The sequence below is a fragment of the Triturus cristatus genome, chromosome 9 (assembly GCF_964204655.1).
Source record: "Triturus cristatus chromosome 9, aTriCri1.1, whole genome shotgun sequence".
Classification (NCBI taxonomy): Eukaryota; Metazoa; Chordata; class Amphibia; order Caudata; family Salamandridae; genus Triturus; species Triturus cristatus.
The window spans coordinates 1,039,574,960-1,039,599,371 of record NC_140592.1 but is presented as its reverse complement, the minus strand read 5'-3'; the positions used below and the strand labels follow the sequence as shown (position 1 = coordinate 1,039,599,371).

The 24,412-nt window shown below is 42.8% G+C and overlaps 1 protein-coding gene across 4 annotated transcripts in view; it reads right to left on the bottom strand.

Annotated features, from left to right (window-relative positions):
- RMDN3 (regulator of microtubule dynamics 3) overlaps positions 1–24,412 on the bottom strand; it is a 281,724-nt gene that overhangs the window by 47,165 nt on the left and 210,147 nt on the right. For 2 of the 4 annotated variants that reach the window (XM_085626847.1, XM_085626849.1), the window contains exon 5: positions 15,669–15,943. In XM_085626847.1, the coding sequence (XP_085482973.1) occupies positions 15,688–15,943 (256 nt within the window). In that variant the 3' untranslated portion in view covers positions 15,669–15,687. The remainder of the gene's footprint in view (positions 1–15,668; positions 15,944–24,412) is intronic. The other 2 variants (XM_085626846.1, XM_085626848.1) reach the window with 1 other exon arrangement.

Genomic DNA, 24,412 nt, shown 5'->3' with positions numbered 1-24,412 from the left:
GAATGAATTTCCCTTCACCAGCCACCTCTCCAGCTTGGGAAATACGTGAAGGACTAGCCTCTTAAGGTAAGCTGCCTCTGGAGCCAGCACACTTCATAAATATTCTTGAGGCAAATTTGAGGCCGAATGGGGGCACTCAGCAGCGGTGCGTCCATTGGGGCGCAGGGGCGGAGCCCCACTTATACGCGGCGAACGCACGCACGCAAAAAGCAAATTGCAATGCAATGATATTATTTATTGGCTTGCGTCGGACTCGGACATGATGAAGGGGGTGGGGCCGGGGGCGAGCACTGACACAGTTGACAGACAGCCGGCTCGCAATTTATTTGCGCATGCTCGAGTTTGTCTCACGACAAGCACGAGCATGCGCATTCGCCGCACTGTCTGCCACTGAGTACTACTGAAAGGAGGGGGCCGAGAGGCCGAGGGTTGCATCATACAGCAGCCCCGTCTCTCGGTATCTGGGCGAGCCCTATCCGTGCTCTTTCGCCAATCCAGGGCAGGCGCTGCTAATGCAGCGTCTCTGGATTGGCTGAGAGCCTGATACAGCCTCTCAGACCCCCTACGAGTAACTGCATTGGGTGCCGCGCAACTATGGCCAATCACTGTGGCTTATGTCTGAACACAGTGACAGTGATTGGCCATGAGGTGCGCACTCTGCAGTCTGTGTCGCGTCATCACGCACGCGGTGGTGCCACACTGTCTGCATAACCTCGTGGCGGCGGTGCGTACAGGACCCGTTGTGTGACTCGTGTGCTGTCGAGACAATTCTTGTGTACTCAGTACTCTACTCTACTACTCTGTTGTCCCTGACTTGTCCATTGTGGTGAGTACTGCAGTCTGCGACTGCACAGCTCATTATCATTGATTTTGGAGGAGGCAGCCCCTTCCCTGTTTTAGCGCCCTGTATTGAAAAGTCGCACCCCTGCCCCAGCCTGCCCCTGGCTTGTAAGCACCAGAGGTGCAGACATGGCCCCCAGGGATGACCCGAGCGTGGCTTCCTACAATCTCCTCCACATTTCGCACCTCCCTTCCCTCTAAAATGTTGAATATTCATTGTCAATGAGCCCGGGGTTGTCAGACAGTGGCAGGCCGTGTTTTGTCACACTTCCTAATCCTGTACATCTTCTGAGTCCAGCCGCAGTCTTCGGCAGAGACAGTGGACCCCGTGTAAGCACAGCCTTCCTACTCCCACACTCTCGGTGTGATCCTATGGACTCTGTCCATAGTTTAAAAATCAAGCAGTCGTCCTCGGAGAGCCCGTGGGCTGTCACATTTCTTCGCCTTCTGTTGCCTTATGGATTCTTTACACAACTTTACGAAACCTATAGTCTTCCTCGGAGCGTAGGTGGGCGCTACTCCACAAAAGCTCTTTCATTCTTGCACCTTCACTGTGACACCCTATGGATTCTGTACATCACCTTCTGAATCCCACAGTGACGTTTAGATAGCACGTGGGTTCCACATAAACAGCCTTTTTACTCCTGCACCCCCGCTCTGAAACCTTATTGATTCTAGACATCGTCTTCTGAATCCCGCGGCCTTCCGTAGATAGAACGTGCACCCTATATAAGCAACGCCTCGTGAGTCCGGCGCCTCCCATTATATAGATTATGGATTCTATGTGTAGCATTTTGAATCCTGCACTTTTCCTCACCTGGCATCAGAACACAACCTTCAGATGCCTGGGTCCCAAGAAGTCTTGCATGATATGTAATCTATATGGCCGTGTGAGCACTGCTGTCTCTTGAATATAACGCAGGTCGTATATAAATGTGACATTTTGATCCTTGCAAGCGTCATCTAATAACTTACACGGTCTACACAGAGTCAACCGAACCCTGCATTCTTCCGCGGGTAGTCCCCGAGTGTATATAAACAGCCTTCGGGTGCCTGGTCACCCTACTAATAGCATATGGATTCCTTCTATACGTGGCATTTTGAGCGCTCCAACCTCTCCCTTCAGAACGCTCTTGGTTCAATTCCTCAGCCCTAACCTGTATGATTGACGGATTCCATAAATCGGTTCTTTCATTTAGAAATCTTCCTTATATAGTACGTTCATACAATATATACACAAATGCATGATTCGTGCAAAGGTCGCCTTGTGTGTGAAACAAGTACACTTATCTACGACGCGTTAACAGTAATCAGTGCACTTTACCAGACACATGACCGGGCGGGATGGGGCTGTTTGTTTGTTTTTCAGGCCACGTGCGCGTTGTTAGTAACACCCCGTCTGGTCTATTGTTAATGTACTGTCATGTTGAGGCTGGCTGTATCGGCAAATGTATTTACTGTTCATAAGAAGAGAGGAGGGCCAGGATGTGAAGTGACAGCTTTTGTGAATGGGGCCTCCAGCGCATCCGATTCACGCGCATCCTTTGACGTGTCAGGCGTTACTGTAATTCCCCCTTTTTTGAGTACGTACTCGTAGGCATTCCGATGATCCGATCTGGCCCATTCCCGATTCCCATATACATGCCTTGCCAATGCCAGCATTAAGAGCAAAGTGGGAGATTTTAAAAAGAAAAGCGGGAGATTGGGGCCTTGAATCGGGTTAGGGTTACTGACTGTGATGTGTGTGTGGGCTTTCTTTGTAAGTGTGCACTGCTGCAGCAGGATCGGATCGGACACATTTCAAGTGGGCATAGTATTAATCGGGTTACTGTCATCATGTGTGGGCTAAGGGCTTTGTAATTGTGCTGCGCAGGATCGGACATTTGAAACGCAAATGCACGTTTGGTTTTCGTACATGCCAACATTTGAGAAGAGCAAAGTGGGAGATTGTAAAAAAAAAATCGGGAGAATGGGGCCTTGAATCGGGTTACTGTCATGTGTGGGCTTTGTAAGTGTGCTGCAGCAGGATTGGACATTTGAAACGCAAGTTCACGTGTTTTTTTTATCACCTTTCAGAAACATGGAGCGCAATGGCAGGCAGAGAGAGAGGGGGATGCAAGAGTTGTGCTGAGATAACGCTTGCGCTTCTAAACGTGTCTTTAGTAGAAACGTTTGAATTTAAAATTTTGATCTATTATATTCCATAAAGATACTGAAAGCTAAAAATCATATCATTATTACATTTAAATGTAAGCAGGTTCCAATGGATAATTTTAACGTAGCAGACTAAAAAAAGTCTGGTTTCCCCGAACATCAAACAAAATAAATATTTTAAGAACACTGTAGTTATTTTATGTTAACTTGAAGAACTGACGCTGGTAAAATTCATTGGGATTACTTGTATTTTAAAAGCAATGCTTGTCTAGTTACAGCACGTTATTTTTATTTTCAGCACCTTCTAAAGCTTGACAACCCTTACCAAATTTTTGGTCATATTTCCGGCGAAAAACAAGACCTCCTTTGCTGCTCTTTCACCCCGGCTACGACCCAGCAAACACCAGAGCTAAAGGTAAGGAAACTGATGCTATTTTTTTTTTAGATTGGAGTTAGAGGTATGTGTGTGGTCACTGTACATGGTGGTTGGGGTAGGCACACATTCTGAACATTGTACCCTCAGTGGATGGAATTTACTAACACCCTTAGCCCTGTGATTTGGGCAATAACGGTTGTTAACAGCACTATCTATCCCTTGCCTTGTTCAAAGCCCTCAAGCAGTGTCTGTTTCAGTGCCTTCAGCAACCACTATGGCACACAGAGGCAGCAGACAGTAAGGCTGTATTTTTAGCAGTCATGTTGTGCAAAGGGGAGCTGTTGGAGATTTATTGCGATACTGCACAAGATATATGTATTTATACTGCAATTTTATATTATTGCACCGCACCTTATATGTTGTACTTTGATTATTGGCAGGTTTCTTTAATATATATTGGTAAGGCCAGCATCGTCATCATGAATACAGTACAAGAGCTGATTACAAGGTCATTCCAGGCACGGCCACTTCAAGAGAAAATAGATTTAAAGCAATTGGGACCTCATCGGCCTGACCTAAAACTACAGCAAACTTCCCAGGACAGAGGAAAAATGTCCACACGTACATTCTCAAACGCCTGGTACACAAAAGCTGATTGGCTTACAGGGTGCCCTTTAAGAAATTCTCTGTTCTGCTTCCCCTGCTTGCTGTTTGGTGGTGAGTTTTCTTGGACAAATCAAGGAGTAACCGACTTGAAGCATTTGTCTGAAAAAATAAAGAAGCATTCACGCACAAGAAAGCATATGGAAAACCTGACTAGACTGGGAATGTTGGGGGAAGATGCTCCGATTGAGCAGCAGATAAGTGATGCATACCGCAAAGCAATACAGAAACACAATGAAACAGTTGATAGGAACAGACAGATTCTATCCAAAATAATTGATTGCATTCGTTTCTGTGGTGCTTTTGAACTGGCATTGCGAGGCCATGATGAATCGGAAGGTTCCCCAAATCCTGGAATATTCAAAGGCCTTGTGGATTTAATAGCAAGCATAGACAAGGATATGGAAGCACATTTAGCACGTGCTACAGTCTTTAAGGGCACCTCTAAAACAATACAAAATGAACTTCTTGAGTGTATGCTCGAAATTATGAGAAGCCATATTGTGCAAGAATTGCAAAACACAGACTTTGTGGCTATTCAGGCTGATGACACCACTGATGTGGCCACTAAAACACAGTCCGTATTAGTGTTTCGATACATTGACAATGACAGACAAGTTGTGGAGAGGTTCTATGGTTTCACACATTTAAGAGACTCTAGTGCAGAAACCATTACTGCAGCTATACTGCGTCAACTGAGCTTAATTTTTCCAGAGCTGCCTCAAAAAAAAAAACTTATTGCGCAAAGCTATGATGGTGCGTCCGTAATGAGTGGAAGCCTTAGTGGAGTACAAAAGAGAATTCGAGATGTGTACCCTAATGCTCATTATGTGCACTGTTACGCTCACCAACTTAATCTTATTATGCAACAGGCAGTATCAAAGATCACCGAGACACGGATTTTCTTTCAGGATATAGGAGGCATGGCAGCATTCTTCTCGCGTTCCCCCAAAAGAACAGAAGCACTTCATGACATTGTAGACAAAAGCGTTCCAAGGGGATCCTCAACTCGTTGGAACTTTAACATCCGTACAGTCAACCTAATCTATGAACATAGAGAGGACCTTCTGAAATGTTTTGAAGCCATAGAAGCCAATGATGAGTTTGATTACAAAAGTCAGATTGAAGCCCATGGCTTTGGTAGAACACTACAAGACAGAGAGTTTCAGTTCTTACTGTATTTATTTCATGATATAATGCTAGCTGTCGACCTGTTATACAATCAGTTACAAGCACGAGAGATAGATACTGTCAAAGTGCAAGTATATACTACTATGTTTGTACAAAGCATAAGCAAAGTGAGAGATGGGGTTGACAATTTAGACAGCAAACTGCCAGAGAAATCTTTTTTCACAAACCACAGGAAAAACATCACCACTATGGTCCGAATTGCAAAGGAGATCTGTGACATTGTAATTGTGCAGGCACGAGAGCGTTTTTCTTTCACTAAACATTTGGTGAGTGCCACATTATTGCAAAGTCAACAGTTTGCCAAATATGATGAATCCTTCCCGGAGCGTGCTCTGAATGAGGCTGTGGGAGCTTATCCTATGCTCAATAAAGAAGAGCTGAGAACTGAGTTGACTGTACTGTACGGAATGCCTGTGTACCGGAAGGCCACAAGTGCCTTGTCTTTGCTGGCTTTAATCCATAAACTTAACATGGAAAAGTCACTTGGAGAGACAGTGGCTTTACTTAAAATTGTCATAACCACTCCTATGACAACAGTCGAGGCAGAACGATGTTTTTCAGCCTTAAAGAGGATTAAGACATTCCTGAGAAACACCATGCTTGAGGAAAGACTCAATGCTTTGGCAATGCTCTCTGTAGAGAGCAAGCTAGTTCAGAAAATCCCGGACTTTAACACTAAAGTTATTGAAAAGTTTGCTGCTCTTAGAGAGAGACGTGCTGATTTCATTTACAAAAAGTAAACAATGTTGAATGCTGCTACTTTGCAACCAGTTTAGTTTGTTAAATAAAAAACATCTGTGAGTGAGGTACTCAGAAATGCATTGTATCTCGAAGTCTGTTATGAAGCTCTGTGGTTATACACTGAATAAGCAGCTACCTATGTTATATGACATCTCTTTATTAATGTTATAACTGCACTTTCACAATTGCTTTATTAACCTTCCTGCTTTCTCAAATTTGCTTGAAAATGCACCATTTCTCTTCTCTTTTTTCAAAATTTTCTCGGGGGGAGAACCCCCCCGAACCCTCCTTATAGGGGTTCGGGCTCGCTCGCTACGCTCGCTCGCTACGGTGAAGTATACCAATCATTTTACGCCCCACCACTTTAAAATGTCACCAGCCGCCCCTGGGGGCACTTTTAATTGAAAATGGCGACCAGTCATTTCCATTTGCAGATATTTTCGATGGGTGGGGTTGAATGGGATGTGGTGCATCCTGTAGGTCTAAGGATATCATGTAATATCCTTATTTTAGCAGATGAAGGACTTCTTGTAGCAGAAACATGAAAAATGATTTTTTGAGAAACTAGTTTAGATGTTGTAGGTCTAGCATCAGTTTTCACTCACCAGATTTATTACGGATGCTTGAAAAACGGGAATACAAACTTTCATTTCACTAGGATCTTGGGGCTAGTTCTAATGCTCCAATTTTAATATCATGAGTATTTCGGCTTGTAAACAATGAAGAGGTTGATGGGACCTTTTGTGTGGCGGCCCAGTTAGACGTTTCTGGATATATTGCAGCCAAATTTCACAGGGTGTAGGACCCAACAATCTGTTGTTATATTAGTCCATTTTAAGTAACAGGAAATCTTCCTTCCTACGAGGCTGACTAAAGATGAAGGAATACTTGCTGAGAGACTGGCCCCTGAAAAGTCGTCATTGTAATCTGAAACTTTCTGATGCTACTTTTCCAGGGTGGTGTTTATTTTTAGTAAGCTGCTGGGGGAGGCAGCCGGTATGGTTGAGATATATATATATATATATATATATATATATATATATATCTCAAAACAATACCCTTTCAGGCATAGAGTGATGCATAAATTATGCAAAAAAGAAGCAGAGAACTCTGGGTAGTTCTCAAGTTTAATTGGAAAGCAGCTCCTGTATATCTATATCACCCGCCTCTGTAGGAATATAGGTTTCTACCCCCCAGCTCCACAAATGGGCTGCAGCAGCCTCTACTGAAGAACTCCTAGCGACCCTGCAGCATCTGTCTCTTGTTGGGCTAGAGAGCATTGTCAACATGCCTACCAAGATGATTTCATGCCACAGAGCACAATTAGGATGCTGCTTGGATCCCTGGTATAAATGATAGAATGCAGCGATACCTGCCCGCAGAAAACAGCTGCTCCTGCAGGCTGTCTAAAGCCAGGTGTGGCAATGTCCATTGTGGCATCAATAACTGTTGAAGATATTCTTTGTCCTTCATGTAGGATAATTTTAACTTGAGCCTTTTTACCATCAGATAGAGCAGATGTAGGTATAGCCATCATATGTCGACCCCATCTGCCCGCTCTCCCTGCTAAGAACTGCCACTGAAGTTGGATTTCTAGATTTTGTTTGAGCTGGCTAACTTAAGATAGATTCAGTACAAGGATACTCAGTCAAACATGCAGGATTGTTCTCAAGTGCTTTATTTTGTCTAGCTTGGAAATGACAGCTGCAGCAGTAGATTGATTTCTATTGATCTTAAGACCGGATGTGATCACCTCCACAGCGTTGCAGATAGGTTCTTCAAAATCTAAAATCATATAAGAAAGAGCCTGCCTCTTTAGTTAGAATAGGCACATTACACCTTTTTGATGCTCTTTTAATGATTCAGTTTGTGAATGGAAAGCTCCTACGTCATCTGGAGGAGAGTCTAAAGGATGAGGAGTAGAAATTCCAGGTGTTGGAGCAACCTAATCCTCCCATTTTAGACAGTTTATTGTGGAGTTACTACCTCGAGATTTCCTTCCTCCTGTCCTACATCAGAATATGTATTCTCATGGAGTCGCAGGCCATCTTGGAATAGGTGATTGCCAGAGTCTTGAGCGAAAAATGAACAGCAGTGCATGAGTTAAAAGCAGAGTTTGAGGATTTGGGCGAGGGGCTGATGGTGATCTGGAAGATTGCTTGCATAGTTAGATGCTGACGGCTCTGAAAATCTTGAATAGTCAGTAAGAATCAGTTGAAGATGTTTCACAAATGATTCAGGTACCTTGACCATTGGTTGCTCCATGTATTAAGGGTCCACTTTATAAGAATCGCATCATAGTTCAAGGAATCCCTTCACACACAACCTGCAGTAGAAATCTGAGGTAAAGTGGCCTCTGTTGAAGTGGTTTTCACTGTGCCTTCACCTGACTAGTTTATGTTTTGGTCTTTTTGAATAATGTAAAATGGGCGACTAATGTAGCCATATTTTGAGCCTTCCAGGCTACGTCTGACACGACAGTGCTCTCCAGGACTACCATGGGACTCCCAGCTCAATGACTGGGATGGTTCAAGCATGTACAATTATGAAAGGTTCAATAATGGATAGCTATTGTTCTAGACACAAGGCTACTTCTAATTTGCTAGCTTCATTTTGGTTCCTAACTCTATCAAGCATTCTACATACAAACATTTTAGTTAACTCTCCCGGGTTTGTCTCCACTGCAATCACAGCCATTCCAAATTCACATTGCATTTCAACCCAGGTGTGTGGTATTTTTTTCTGGGAAAAGTATAAGTGGAGGGATATAAAACACTCACCGTTGGAAGTGAGCTTGCTTCAGCAGTGCTTTGTAAGTGAACATATGTAAGAAAATCTTTTTTGCACTGCTTACTACCCCGCTACTTTTTTCTCCATGACCACACATCTACTATCATTAAAACTGTACCTATCCGTGGCAGATTGGGTCATCAGGTAGCCGTAAACCCGTAATGGGTTTACACACAATTTTGATTTTCCTAGTTCCAAACTTTAGTTTTGTTTTCAAAATATTGGTATTATCGGGGGATATCAGAATGTGTCTCGCTAACCTACGCTTGGAGTAAAATAATTCTGCCAAGTTGGAGGAAGCTGCACAATTTGCAGATGCAGTATTACAAGCTTTAGGACAGGATACTGAACAAGATGATGGGTTTGGAGGTCCAGCTAAACACAACCACTAAAATTCAGGAGGCAGCAAAGCTGAGCTAGAGCAATTCTGTAATGGTCCAATTCAAAAGTAAGCCTTACATAAACAAGTGCAGTAATAAAATGCACTGTACACAATGTATTGTTTTATAAATACAGAGATATGGTACATTCAAATCAAGATGTTGTAATGCTTGTATCTGCTCCATTTGGCATGTAGTGCAAATTGTTAAATATACAAATTATGTAGTATACCTCGATGTTCACTGCAAGTTGGGACAAAGCAGTGCAACAGGGGTAAGACCACTAGTAACAATTAGATTTTGTTGAAATCATATCTTGCCAAGATGTACAAAAATTGTAGCTTACAATTACACTGCAGGATGATAGTATCAATAGATCGATACATAAACTAAACAGTTTCATCAACTCTAAAAAGAATGACAGATGCATAATGTAGGTACAAGTATCACAAAACTGGATCTAGACTAGTAAAGAAAGTATGACAAGAAGCTGGGTCTAAGCTCCACCCGAACATGAGACATTTACACCATTTCTTTAAAAATGGGATGCCAAAAAATACTAATTATTCACAATGTTTCTGATAGTAATGTGATGAATACAGACCTTAAGAATAGCGAGGAGTCAAAGAGACCACTATGACGATTCAAGACTACTTGGAACCGACTGATTTTGCTTTTTAAGCATTTGTTAAAGATCGAATTAAAATATATACTTCAAGACTACTAGAGTTGAGTCGAACACGTTGTGTCCCTGTAGCAAACTTTTGAGGTAAACTTAAGAACACTGGTATAAGAAAGGAGGATGCGGACTACTACTAAAGAAACACAGGACATTACCACTTTGTTTAGTTTTCCTCATCATTCCTAACTGCTAGCCTTCACAGGTGGGTCAGACAATACTAATGTCCTCAACGTAACCTACAGCGTGTACATTTTAGAATTACATTCTTCTAAAACTTGGAAATACCCATTACTTTATAACTGTCTTTGGCTCCTTCCACCAATCTACCCATAAACGTCCATGATAGTTTGTTTTACCTTTCTCCATTTGGAGACATGCTTCCCCAATCTACGTACACCATGCTTGTTCAGGACCTGTAGCGAGTTTCACTTCAAGTCACAATTTTCTCTTTTCCGGTTTTACAGGCTAAGCAGCTTTTGGAGTTTTCTCTTTCATTTTCTTGCTTCCAGGCACACTGTGGCAGGACGATATTCCACAGAAGGCTTCTCCAACTGTTCCATTTTGTGTGCTGCAGAGACAGGACATCTTTAGAGGCAGGAGAGGCTCTGTGGAACATGTGGAATCCCATTGTAGGGAGTCTGTGCTGAGCTCGTGTTAGTAGTATCCTACTCATCTGTTCTTGCACTAGGCGTTTCTGTGCTCTGTCCCATTTGGGTCTTTCATACAAGTGTTCATTTATGGTCATCCCTACTACTCTCAGATGCATCAATGCTGTGGTCTGGTCTTCGTTCTGTTCGGTCGTGACATTTGCCTGGGGTTCATTGTACTGATTATAGAGTTTTCCCCTAATTGGACATATCTTTAGGTCCACGTCTGGGTATCCTTTGCTGTGTGTTATGTGGGTTTTGGCTTGATGTCCTGTCATTAGTGCCTCATGTCATTTTGAAAAACGTTGGTAATAGGGTTCTGTGCTGTGTACTCTACTGCAGGAAGTCAATCCTTGGGCCTTTGATCAACCAGTCCTGTTCTACCAGTGGGCTGGCGGGGCTCAGTTCCTGTATGAGCCCTTCCTTCCCTACAGTTGGTGCACTGTTGGTTGCATCTCTTTGGTTTGCCTGGTAGTGTTAGTGTTTCCCTGCTTACTGATTAAGTTTGGTCGGACATTTTTGTTTCCAGTAACTCTGTGGTAGTTTCTCTATCTCTTTGGAAGACTTCTCTCTGCAGGCGTTTTCCCATACACTGACATGTAAAGTCCATGGAGGCCCATTTGAGATACTGTGACCTTGTGTTTTATTTGTGCGGTTCTGTCATAGGGGCATCTCTGCCTCGGGGTCTCTTTGGAATAGGCTTGTTTACTTCTGTTGTCGACTGGCTCAAAGTGCCTATTAGCGGCTTCTCATTCAGGAGTCCTTCTTGTGGCACCTCTATTGCATCTTCTGGTTCCATCTGGGCTCTTTCGATTGTAGATGCTTACTTTGCAGTCATTTGGTTAACAGTGGTGCTTCACCTTGCATTCCTGGGCTTGGCTGTGACCCACCCTTTTCTCTGGAGCCAGTATGGTCCTGTGCTGGTTCTCCCATAGAGGGGTTGGAGTGTGTCTGGCCATTCGGGTTTCTGCCTGGTCTTGCTGTCTCTTTAGGTGTGGTTTCTGGGGGTTGAAAGTTTTGCTGCACAAAGCACTGTCTGAAGAGTTTTTAATCTGGGTGTCTAATGCCAGACAGCCCAGCAGACTCAAACCAAGTAAAATTGGGATCTTCCCATAGGAGAGAACCTATTATTTCTTTAATTGTATCAACACATATTTCAATGACGTAGCCACTGCTGGGCAATGCCACCAAATATTAGAGTGTGCTCTCCATGGTTGTGACATCGGCAAACATATAGCGTAGTACATCAGGTGTACAATACCAGCTATATATTAGTTTATACTGAACTTCCCTGTTGCGTGTGCAGATGGTTACCTTATGTATATCATTCTATGCGGTTTACCCTTCTGGGTTTGTAATTTCATCCTTTGGGTTGTGCTCCCACCAACTGCTGTGTTATACCAGTCGGTGAGGTCTAGATTTTATCATTATCGAATATATTTTAGAAATGATCCCTAGACTAGATAATGTGACAAAAAGGTTTTCAAAATTGATTTTCTCTCTAGTTTCAGGTTCTCTTATCATGGTATGCAAACCTGGTCATAGTGTAAACGTTCAGATCCATCAAGCCAGAATTCCAAAACTGCACAAAACAACCAATTTTACATTACCTTTTTTTCAGCAGACCTGAGAGACATCTGCAACCACCATTCCTCAAACTGACAAATAGGCTATACTGAAGAGCCAGCATACAATTGGGATTAAGGTGGATTGTGTGTATTGAGAATGAAGTGTGGTTCTCTTTCTTCCCTATATTGTCCCATATATGTCATGTGGATCAGTGTGTTGAGTTATGCATTCTGAAATGTTATGATTTTCCTCACCCAAATTCTGTCCCACGAGAACATCCTCATCACTGCCATTTCCCCACAAAATATATCCATTTTAGTTTGGGGCCATTTTATTATTGCATTGCTTGATAGTATATATCAAGATTTGCAGTGCCAATCCCCCTTATGACTTGGGCTTAAATTCTTCAATGGGGCATTGGAGAGGATTTTGAATCTTGTTAAATGATACCGTTCTCCACCGCTTGCATAGTAGGTAGCAACATTTTAATTTTCTTGTAAGTGTTATCATTCTGCACTTGGAGAAGCCCTAACTAAACCAAAATGACACATTTTCACTAAAGAACATTACTGTGAGAGTTATTTTTATTGATTCGTTTTTTATTACTTTTTCATCCTCCATAAAGGGATGTAGCTCCTCCCTGAACCGATTTGAACACACCTTAGCTCATCAGTTGCACAAAGCCTTCAAAACTATTTACTTTTTACATCTCGGACGGACAGCTTTAATTGTCAGTTTGCAAGACCTACTGTGTCCAATAAAAATCATATTCTTGGGACAGGCTTGCTTATGACTGGGTGGCTTGGTTGCCCTTCTCAGCTCCTAACTCAACAGATTTCCTCTCTATTTTTGGATCTGTCCAATCCAGAAGCATTTTGGTCTCACTGTTTTGAATGGATAATGTATGCATCCTTCCACTTCCGACGCCACATGTCAGTGGCTAGAAGGGACTATTACTTCTCCTTCGCTCTCATGATGCCCCACTACCTCTACTCCCGGCACTTCCTCGCCCTTTTTTCTCTGCATACTCAGCACTTTTTTGCCCCTAAGAGCAACAGTGCATCTGCACTTATAAGCAGGAGGAATAGCTGAATGGCTTTTATTTTTAACCAAACCCCATTCAAAGATACTTGTTAGCCATTTTTGAACAGGTTTTGCTAAAATAAAACAAAACTCATTCAAGAATAGGAGTTACTGATGTGTACTCCTTATTGGCGGCCATCTTCGAAAGATCTTTGCTTTGTTTTACAAACCTATTTAAAGATGTCAGTTGTAGATGCACATACATTCAGGGTTACTAACACTAATAAAGCATTGGCAATGTCAACAGGCTTCATTCCAGTGACCTACTTCCTTTGCCAATGGCGACATTGATTGGCTGACCTAAGACAGCAATGCTGGTTTTGCTTACTCTTTCCAGAAATATCAACATATTTTAGGCTTTATGCTTTAAAGATTAAATGAAATGAAAAATTGCTGTGTCTGCAATTTGAGACATTCCAAACAATAGTGCATTATATTTCAAAATCTCTGATGGCCTCTCACCTAAAGACAGAAATAATCCTTTTTTATTTCAATCCTAGACTATATGCATCCTTATAGGAGAACACAATGCATACTTCCAAAATAGAAAAGGCTTCCCTGGAAGGAACCAAATTCAATTACCAAGCTCTTCTCACTGTGCAATGTACTTTCACTTTAAAGCTCTCCATCGGTGGTCTGTATTATTATAGTTGCGCTATTAACATTTTTGTTCCCTCGTAAGTTCTGATTTATAGATGTTTTTGGAGTTCTATTCTCGCTACTGTTCCTATTAACCCAATGCTGGATCTAGTAGGAACGTAATATTTCTTTCACTTTCACCCCAAATGATCTCTTGCAGACATCAAATGATTGGATTCTCCCCATTGTACAACAATTATGTGGTCCCACTTGCTAAACTAATCAGATACTTTGGATTTACTACAATGTCCTACGCGGATGACACAAATAGTAGGGTCAATTTCCAGTAACGTAGAGGAGGTAGCCCTCCGTTTGAACAACTGCATGAGAGCAATTGTTAACTCGATGAATAGCCAGTGTATGAAATTAAACTCTGACAAAATGGAGGTGCTCCTTTTTGGGTCAGATGCATCTTTTTGGAATGCTTCTTGGTGGCCCTCGTCTCTTGGCCCCTTGCCCACACTGGTCACAAAAGTGAAAAACCTAAGAGTGGTTTTTGATTCAAAACTCACTTTCTCTGACCAGACGAATCGCCCGATTTCCTCCTGTTTTTACCTCCTAAAGATATTGAAAAAATCTTGCCCTACATCTCTTCAGACAACAGTTGCTGTCTCTTTAGTTTTTTTCGAGGTTAGACTACTGCAATGCTCTATATTTGGGCATGCAGCAAGGCCTCTTAAAGAAACTCCAAAGGCTGCAGTTTACAACAGTACGTCTTCTTAAAAATATTTTTAAAAATTCAAATCAGTCACTAAGGGACCTACTTTGGCTCCCCATGAAAAAAAAGAGTGGCTTTTAAAGCGCTCTGTTTTGCACATAAAGCTCTCCACTGTACAGGTCGAGAATACCTGAAGTAAACATTTTGTGGTATTCACCCAGAAGATGCCTCTGGTCATCCACGTCTAAAGGCTGATTTTACCTAGAATCTATAAAAGTTCTTGGGGTGGCGGAAGTTTTGTTCATGCCACTGCTTTGATTTGGAATCAAATGCCTATGCATCTAAGATGCCAACTAACCAGTGGATTTTTAGAAACCATCTAGAAACATGGCTCTTTTCTCTGCCTTTATAAAAAAAAATTGGTTTATGTCCCTTACAGTAGTTTTATCCTTGCTGATGGTAGCATTAAGACGCCCTTGGGCATTCGTCGCGCTTTACAAAATAAAATAAAATCTCAATGTAACTCATCCTTCAAGCATATTTCATAATGATCATATTTCAGTCTAATTTACTTTTATTAAACAAAAAAAAAGTTGGGAAGTGTTGATTCCTACAGATATATATATATATATATATATATATATATAGATATATATATATATTATATATATATATATTATATATATATATTTTTTTAAATAAAAAGGTATTTAAAATGTGTTCCGCGACCCGAAACCTAGGCAAAGATATTCTATTGTTTATGAATATAAAGTAAAATACAATGTTGGTGAACCTATATATCTTACATGTTTATCAGATGTTCACTTATCAATGTTGAAAATGTATTTTGATGTGTCTTTGTAAAAAGAAACATTATCAAATCACTATTTAGGCTGCTAATATGTAGCATGTAATCATTATGCCATCTTCTTAAAACTTGACCATTACACCTGGATGCAGCAATATTACAGGACTTCCCTCTTTCAGCTGGTTAAAACTGTCCCTTTGAATTCTAACTAGTGTCAGTGTTTTCAAGCTCCATCCTCGAAGGTAAGTAAACAGCAAAAACCTATGGAGACGCAAAGCGGATAATGTGAGTGTAGGAAAAAGGTCATGTGGGAGAGTTGCCTATGTGCATGTTTATACTAAAATACTTTATTTTAAAGAGTTGTGGGTACATTTCCCAGACTTGGTTCTCAAACAGTTCTTAACATGAGCCATCTAAAGGCAGCTGTAGTGGGATCAGTAAAATTACCAATGTTGGAATGCATTTCTTACTGGTCGAGATGTTGCTGGCTTCCGTCGGACCCATCTTTAGCTTCGTCATCACCCTTTTCTTTAACCATGTGGTGCAAAAGAACAAGATCCTCCTCCTCTAGCGAATCAAAGGTCAGGGTTGCGTCTTCCTCATTTACAAGGTCCATGGAATCCCTGCGTACAGTTTTAACGGTTTCACAACTTGCATCATCTTCGTCACTTTCTCTGCCACTTTCGCGGTCATAATCAGATTCAGGATTTGCTGTGGTGTATCTTGAAGAAAAACATATTTGGGTGTTGTGATGAATTACCACAAATAAAAAGCAGTAACAACATGCAGCTATGCGGATGTCAGAAAATAAAATCAAAAGCCATTAAAAGAAACCTTAAGAATACCAAAGGTAAATGGATGGAGAAGCAAAGAGGTTATTTAATCCTTGCTGGGACAAGATTGCTCCTTGTATGGTTCTGTGGAGCACGGTCTCCTGCCCAGGATGCTCATAATAGCAAGTTTCGGTGTATTTTAATTTCTTTGCCTCAGACCGGCTGAAAATGATGAGTGTGTGTGTTGAGGGCCTGTAGGAAACTGACTGAGACCCACAGCATGCCTTTATGGTATGGAGTGACACGCCAAGTTCTCCCCTCCTTTATCTGGAAATGATAAGTCGGCTCAAAGGGCTAGGAAGAACTGGCAATGATGGCAACAAATGTTTCAAAACAAAGTAGCGACCTTTCACTCGTTACCTTAAGAAGGAGAGGGGATTACTTGGAATTCCTGTTTTAAAAGGTCCATCAGTTCCTTTCAACTCAGTCCTTAACTCCATCTTCATCGGATATGGATGAGGCATATATGTTTATGAGTAAGAGTGAGCATGGAGTGTGTCCCCTAGGTTTGGCCGCAGAGAGACACAACATTGATCTGACTAGTTCCCAAGATGGAGAATGGAGAGAACACGTCAGAAAGGGAATTGAGGATAACTTGTAGGAAAGTCCCAGGACATTCTTGGGTCTTTCGAAATGGACTATGATTCCCTGAAGGAAATGAGGAAGATACTCTTTTTTGAAAGTGGAGAGACAGTCTCTGTCCCCTTCCTCCTACATTCTTACCCAGAGGTGTACTAGGGTGGCTTTTGTGGAATAGAGAGGTGGGAAGACCCAGCTACATTTGTACTAATATCTCAAAGGGGTACCCTGCTCCAACCCACTTCCTGTCAAATCTGCAGAACAAAAATAGCTGAGCAGCTAGAGTAAACAGAAACCAGCTCTCCAGAAATCAGACACAACCCAAAATTTACCAGACCTTGGGAATGGGCATTTTAGTTTACTAGCCAGGTACATGTATGGGGTAGAATCCCCAAGTGTTCTAGATTATCTCCGCGACCAGTATGCACGTTGCACACCCATGCGCTGGGGAAGATTTGAGTTTCAGGACTGGTGTCTTTGACAGCCAATTCTCCTGGTCAGTTCAGCAATTGATCTGAAGTTCTGTTTGGGAAGGCTCAAAGAAAAATATTAATCACTGAGAAGGGATTTTGGAGACCAGTTGCCAGAAAAAATCCTACAGTGGGGCACAAAACAGAAGAATCCTAACAGACCAGTTGCCAGGAGACAAATTAGTAAATATTAGTGCGAGCATAGAGTAAGACGTTGGAAAACAGATGTGCCTGGTGCAGTGGCAATCCATTACAGACCCTTGTCTTCTCAATGCTAGTGCAACCACTGGCTGTTTCTATCGGTCATCCCCAGGGCTACCTTTTAATGACTGGGGAAAAATAGAGACCACTGCTCAAAAGAGGCCAGACGGAGGCACGCTCCATACCCATGGACACACTCACCCAGTACCAGGGTCTTGGACAGTCATGTGAACTGTGGCTTTGTTGCTAAGAATTGCAACTTTAAGCAACTTTAACCACCAAGTTGTGATCTGCTCAATGACATGCCATTTACAACCCAGGTATAATTCTTGTGGCAGGCACTAGGAATCAGCTCTAGTTCCCCATTGGACATTCACAGAGCTCCATAAAGTGTTCCAAAATGTGGACTCGACTTGTGTGGGTTCTACAGTCCCATTTTGGGTAGGAAGCTTTTGGGCCTGTATGACCTCCCAGTAGGCCACACAAAAACATCTACAGCAGCTGTTCCCCAAGGCAGAAGAGGATCATGGCTGCAAGATTCCCCACCATCACTGGAGCTGCCCATGTACTCTGCTCCCCAGTGCTGGCCACCTTGTACTGGAGACCACAGCCTATGTAAATTAGAGAGCATCAAAGCCCAATGAGCAGAACAGTCACACATCCAAACCATCAAGACCAACACGAAGGGTAATACTGAATTAGAAACATCAAATACCTTGACAAACACTAAACATCACAGAGGGCATTTAGACATCAAAATCTCTTGGGGTGGGCTAATATAGGAAGGGGCTGCGACTGCTGTAGGGGAAAATGTCTGAACTATAAGTTTTAGAGTGTGCATGCAGCAGTTCCAATACGAGCAGGAAGATACTGTGCAATTGGGGCATGTCACACAGAGTCAGATATAACCTATAAACTATCAGAATTGCTTCTGTAGTGTTATCTAAAGACTTCTGAATGTCCTGAATAAATTGTCCTGATACTTTTGTCTGTGTTATGAAAACTGTGTATTTAATTGTCAATAGAATAAAGTAAATTATCTTTTTATGAGACAAAGCTATGATTGGTCACTGATTTATTACTAGATTTATTTACGGTATGTTAAGTTTTGCATCTCTAACCCTACATCACCTTCCTGAGTAAGCCTTGACTGCTCTAGTGCAGTACCCGGAATGTACCTGGCATTCTCTTTTTGCAGTCCAATAGCAGGTATGGTTCCAGCACATCAGAAGAAAAAAGACTCCAATTGTCCCAGTAAACTCTGCTTGTCCCGGGAACACCAATTCAGTCGCCACAATCAGCACCGCCAATATTATATTACATTTGCATGATTTCCAGACCTAACCACCTGACAGCAGAAAAATACAACAGCATTTGAAAACATCCAAATGTAGCCTGCTACTGTCAACAGACTGGGTCTCTTTACTGATCACAACGACAGGAAGGAAAAGTTACTTACTGTAATTCTAGTTCTACTGGGGAATCCTCATCAAAGTCATGAGCACGTAACTGTCCTGCCCGTACAAGGGATCCAAAAGCATAAAAAAAATATAAGTATATATAACACAATGGCAGTCGCCACTTTGTATTTATGGTTAGTTCCATATATAGTTCCTTTAGAAGAGTGTTTTGTTTTGCCAATAAATTCGGCGCAGTTTGACAAATCTCCACAAAACTTTCCAAGAAGTAGTTCATCAACCTCAGCTCCTTCCTGGAAAGTTTCGGGCATGAGAAAAAGGAGGGGTCCCAAAACATGTTTCCCCCATGCAAATTCCCATAAACGTTTTAGGAAGCAATATAGAAAAAACATCTCAACAGAATTACACCAAATTTGGCAGAAAGCTAGATTTTTACACAAGCATTTTTTGTGTGATTTGGTATACATCTGTCCAGCCATTTTTGAGAAATTAAGCTTCAAAATATAGTGATATCTGTACAGTTGGTCCAGCAGTACTGCAAACTAAAAAGACAGAATGATCTAAATGCCCAAGAGATCTTTCTTTCCCCCGGTCAGACATTTCGGTACAGCGGGATCGGTGCCGGGTACCAAGCAATCTGATTAGCTGGTCACATCAACAGAAATGTTGCTGCCGCCATTTTAGGGTTCAAGGACTCTGTCCATTTCTCCAGAGTTAAAAAATATATAGATTTAAGGGTGCAAGGTCGGGGTTTATTGGCCCTTGAGGAGTGGTCCTAGAAGGACCCCTCCACTCGGCCAGAGTAAAAGTAAACAAATAATAAATAAAATGCGCCCATGCCTCTTGTGAGGACCCACGGGAATCAGCGCGGTCACCCTCCATGTGGCCTTGCGGGACGGTACAAGCATTAAAAAGCAAAACTTGCACAGCCCCGCTTTAACTTGGAGTGACATTTGTGCAATGATACTGCTGGAGTACTGAAGTACCAAGGAGAAAGACAAAAAAACATGAAAATGTGGGTGGGTGTCCATGGAGTGTTGCACAACAATGGACGGGGTTAGCCAGCAGCATGGCATTGACTGCCCGCAGTGGGTTGGACGCACAGCCTCACTCACAAGGCTTGGACGCTGGGCCTGGCCTTAGTCTAATCTGCTCCTGCGCATTTTCAAAAGCTGTGCTCAGTAAGGGAGTTGGGTAAATATGATTAAAAAAAAGTTTTAAAAGAAATAAAAATTACTGAAAAGAAAAAAAAATTGAAAAATCAAAGGTTAAAGTGATGTTATAGTTAGGTGTGGTTAAAACCTTTTTTTTTAAAAACACACCTTACTTGATGTAAAAAAAAAAAAAAAACTACAACTTCACTGGAAAAAACAGATATATTAAAGTTTGGGGAGGGGTCAAGTTAGCAGACTGAACTCGCCTTCCACTTGTATCTTTTCTCTCTCCACCCATATGGGCTGGGCTACTGGGATGAGCTGAACGGGCTGCAGTGCAGCTCCACTGAAACCGCTTGAGCGGCGAAAAATGTGCCACTGGGAACCTGAGATGTGAGGCTGGTCCTGGAGGTTGTCTCGCTCCCAAGCGGGCTTCTACCAGGTGGGAGGGGAGGGGTGGGGTGGGGTGGGTTGGGTTGCCCGGTTCCTGAGGACCTTGGTCCCTGTGGAAAGCTTACGCTGGGGTGACCCTCCAGGGTGAGACACAGGACTCCACTAGACTCTCTAGGCTGTAAGAACCCGCTGAACCTTTGTTACTTTCACCCATGTGTGGCCACACAAGCGACTGGACTGGGCGACGACTGTTGGCCCAGTGCAAAGAGTTAGCACATGCTCCACTGAAACCGCATGAGCAGTGGCGATATTGTTAGTGGTGGCCTGTTTGGGGCATGTCGCTGGAATCCTGGAGTGGGAGTGACCCTGCTAGGGTAAGGTACTAACCTCACTAGGCCGTATGCATTCACTTGACATTTATCTCTGTTATTTCACCGGGGCCCCAAGAGAGATGGAGCTGGGCACTGGCCATAAGTTAGGTACAGGGCAGCTGGCACACGAAGTGTTGGGGGTGCCCTCAGCGGAGCCACAAGGGCCCAATGCTGCAACGACACAGAGGTGAAGTGTAGCAGCACAAACGAAATAAACATTAAATTGAAGAAGGGCTGGAGAAAATGGTGCAAAACCGGAATACAAAAGATCAAGATGAGTGGCAAATGTAGGAATCTCCCCCTCCTCCCACGGCTCACTTGAAACAACTAATAGTGCATGGTAATATGATCATTACAGGGAGAGAAAAAAGAAAAGGAAAAAAAAAGTGAAGTGCATACATCTGTGACACTCATGCAAAACGATATGGACAGAGAGAGGAGGATCAAAGTCAAACATAGGGTGAGGACAGTAGAGGACCTCATGGAGGGCCACACCAGCTTTATATGAGATATGGAAATAAAACTAAAATCACAGGGGGACAAGATCACAGACATGGAGGACAGGTCGAGGAGGAACAATGTTCACATAATAGGTATACTGGAGGTGGGCAGAATCTCAACCAATGTAGGCATTCATAGAAACTTTAATGCCCCAGCTCACACCTGCTATGAAAGGACATCCGGCCATTGAAGTGGACCGGTCACAAAGAATGCCTGGCAGGAGGTCCACACCAGGAGCGCCACCCAGAATGATTATGGCGGGAATACAGTGGCATCAGAACAAGGTGCACATCCTCATGGAGGTGCGTAAGCAAGGGGGGAGTCAAATACAAAAGTTAACCGGGTCTCCTTCTACCGAACTATGGATTTGTGACCCAGAAAAGAGTATGCACATTCGAGGAGGGAAGCACAAATTGGGGGACATGAACTTGCAATATGCTCTGCTTCCATCGGCTCGACAAAATAGATGAGCATGGCAAGAAACACTTGAGAAACCAGAGGAGGCGATCCAGTTCTTTGAATGTGGAGGCCCACCTGAGAAATGTATTGTTTGTTTGTGATTGCAGCTCGAAGCAGGTCCCTGGGCTGCATATATAGGGTGATTGTGATTTAAAGACTGAGGTGGGAACATGTATTGCTGTAAATAGTACACATGACACAAGACAGACATGACATGCAGCCCAGGAGAGAAAGGAGGACTGCATAAGGTATCAATAGTCTTACTGACAACATATGCTCCTAACCGTTGACACTCACTTTTTTGGAGGAAATTATGACATTGCTGACCCCCATATGCTAAAACGTAGAATACTATGGATGGGTGATTTTAACTGCAAATTAAGTAGATACTTCAACAAGTCACTGATCTCTCCGCGGCAGCTGGGCAAGTCTTAAATAGCGTTGCAGGAATCTATGGAGACACTATCTGACAGAGGTCTGGCACACCAAACACGGAGAAAAGAGGCTATTTCTGCTACTCGCCTCCACACAATACATTTTCACGCATTGACTTCACATTATTGCACCTGGAAATATATATCAGATGTTGGAACGATCCGATACTTGGACTGTACCTTGTCAGACCACATACTACTGCTGATAGAGTTTACTAGTTGGAAGTTCACCCAGCCGTAACCTCATTGTAAATTCCCTTTTCTGGCATTACAAGATCCACCCACAATACAGGGATCAAATCAAAATCAGGAGTGCCATACAAGAATATTTCCAGGTTAATACAGATTTCGTGTACTCCGTGGGAATATTATGGGAGGGAATATTATTAGCGCCGTGACACCTCTTTGGAGGTAGCTGTTCGCGCTCTACAAATGGCAGTATTATTATTATTCTTCTTCAAGGCCACCAAATAGGGAAATGTAGAACTTTAACGTATGAAGTCAGGAAATCACTGCTGGCATGATAGAAACACATGATGAATGCATAGCACTCTTAAAACAACAAACAGCACTGGGGTCAGCGGACTAGGAAAATCAAAATGATGTTCTTAAACTGGAAGAAGCCAGGGAGCAATTAGGTATACATGATTACAAAACATACTGCAAGCTCAGTCTTGACCTAGGAGACATGCCCAGTAGATTATTGGAATGGTTGGTTAATTGAGAGAAAGGTAACAGAAGAATTGTAGCAATGTTCAACAATATGGGTCAGGTGGTTACAGATCAGAAATTAGTTATCCATAGAGTGGAGGAATTTTATGCATCATTATACAACGATCGGCTAGGGTGAATCAGGAAGCCATAAGACTATTATTAGAAGAAGCCAGTTTACCTCAGATGGCTCCTGAACTCAAAAAGATGCTGTGTTCTCCAATGACAAAGGAGAACACTCAGTGGGCAATCCAAAACATGGGCACCAGGAAAACCCCAAAGGCTGGGGTTTGGGGGAACTGGTGGCAGGCGCCTTACCAGCACAGTTTTACCAGGAGTATGAAGACCTCCTTACTGGCCCACTGTTATACATGTATAATGAAGCCACAGCAATGGGAAAGCTCCCTGCCATGTTGCGAGAAGCACAAATAGTAGCCTTCCCAAAATCGGGGAAAGATCCACTGGATTGAGAGTCTTACAGACCACTTTCAATGATAAATCTGAACTTCCTCCTTTATGAGTAGAGCACAATGTGGGTGAAGATAGGCAGTCGACGGTCAGGTAGTTGGCAATTCAAAAGGGAAAAAAACAAGGGTGCCCTCTATTACCACTGATCTTCTCACGATTGAACTTTAATCACAACTGGTGCAACGGAGACAAATGGGGAGCAGTATATCCTTGCAGGACAAACATGCCTTAATTACACTCTATGCGGACAATATTTTACTAATGATTCACAATTCCTTGGAGACATGACCCAACACAGAACGGTACATTAACAGAGGTGGGACATTGTGTCGACCTCCGACGATACAATTTCAGGATGTATGCAAACCGAATGCACAAGGAGCGTGATAAAACTGGTACCTTACTAGCTTGGTTAGCCAAACAAGACAATGACATGAAACCCATAAGTGAGATCATAGATCCCCACGGTAATCTAGTTCGATCCCAAGACCAGATTCTTACAGCATTCCATCAGCACTACTCAGAGGTCTACCGACACCCCACCTCAGACGAGCAAGACGGTATAGATCACTTTCTCGACCCCTTAACGATTCCCGCAATTACAGAAGACGACTGTACGTCATTAGAGGCGAAGATACAAACCACAAACATTACCCATGCCTTACGCACCTTAGCTCGCAACAAAGCACTGGGACAAGACGGGTTCCCCTTAGAATACTACAAGTCCTTTTCCCTCCTACTGGTCCCTCGATTGGCGGCGATGTACACCACAACATTAGATACAGGGGAGTTACCGGAATCCCTCCGGGAATCGGTTATCATGACCTTTCTGAAACCTAACCGTGATCCACAATTGATGGCATCCTATCAACCCAGCACGCTCCTTTCCACCGATTGCAAGATCCTAGGTAAGATACTAGCGGACAGATACACGCAAATCATACGGCCTCTGGTACACCCCGATCAATGCGGTTTTGTCCCGGGCAGAAACACATCCCAGAATATCCGCCGCCTATTCCATGTCCAAGATCAAGTAGGTGGCACTCATCTCTGGGCTGCCTGCCTTATACTAGATGTCGAAAAGGCCTTTGACACCCTCACATGGCAGTATCTCTTCTCGGTGTTACAACGAATAGGACTCAGCCCCACTCTCTTGGCGTATACAAAGCTCTTCTACACTAAACTCACCTCACGCGTTC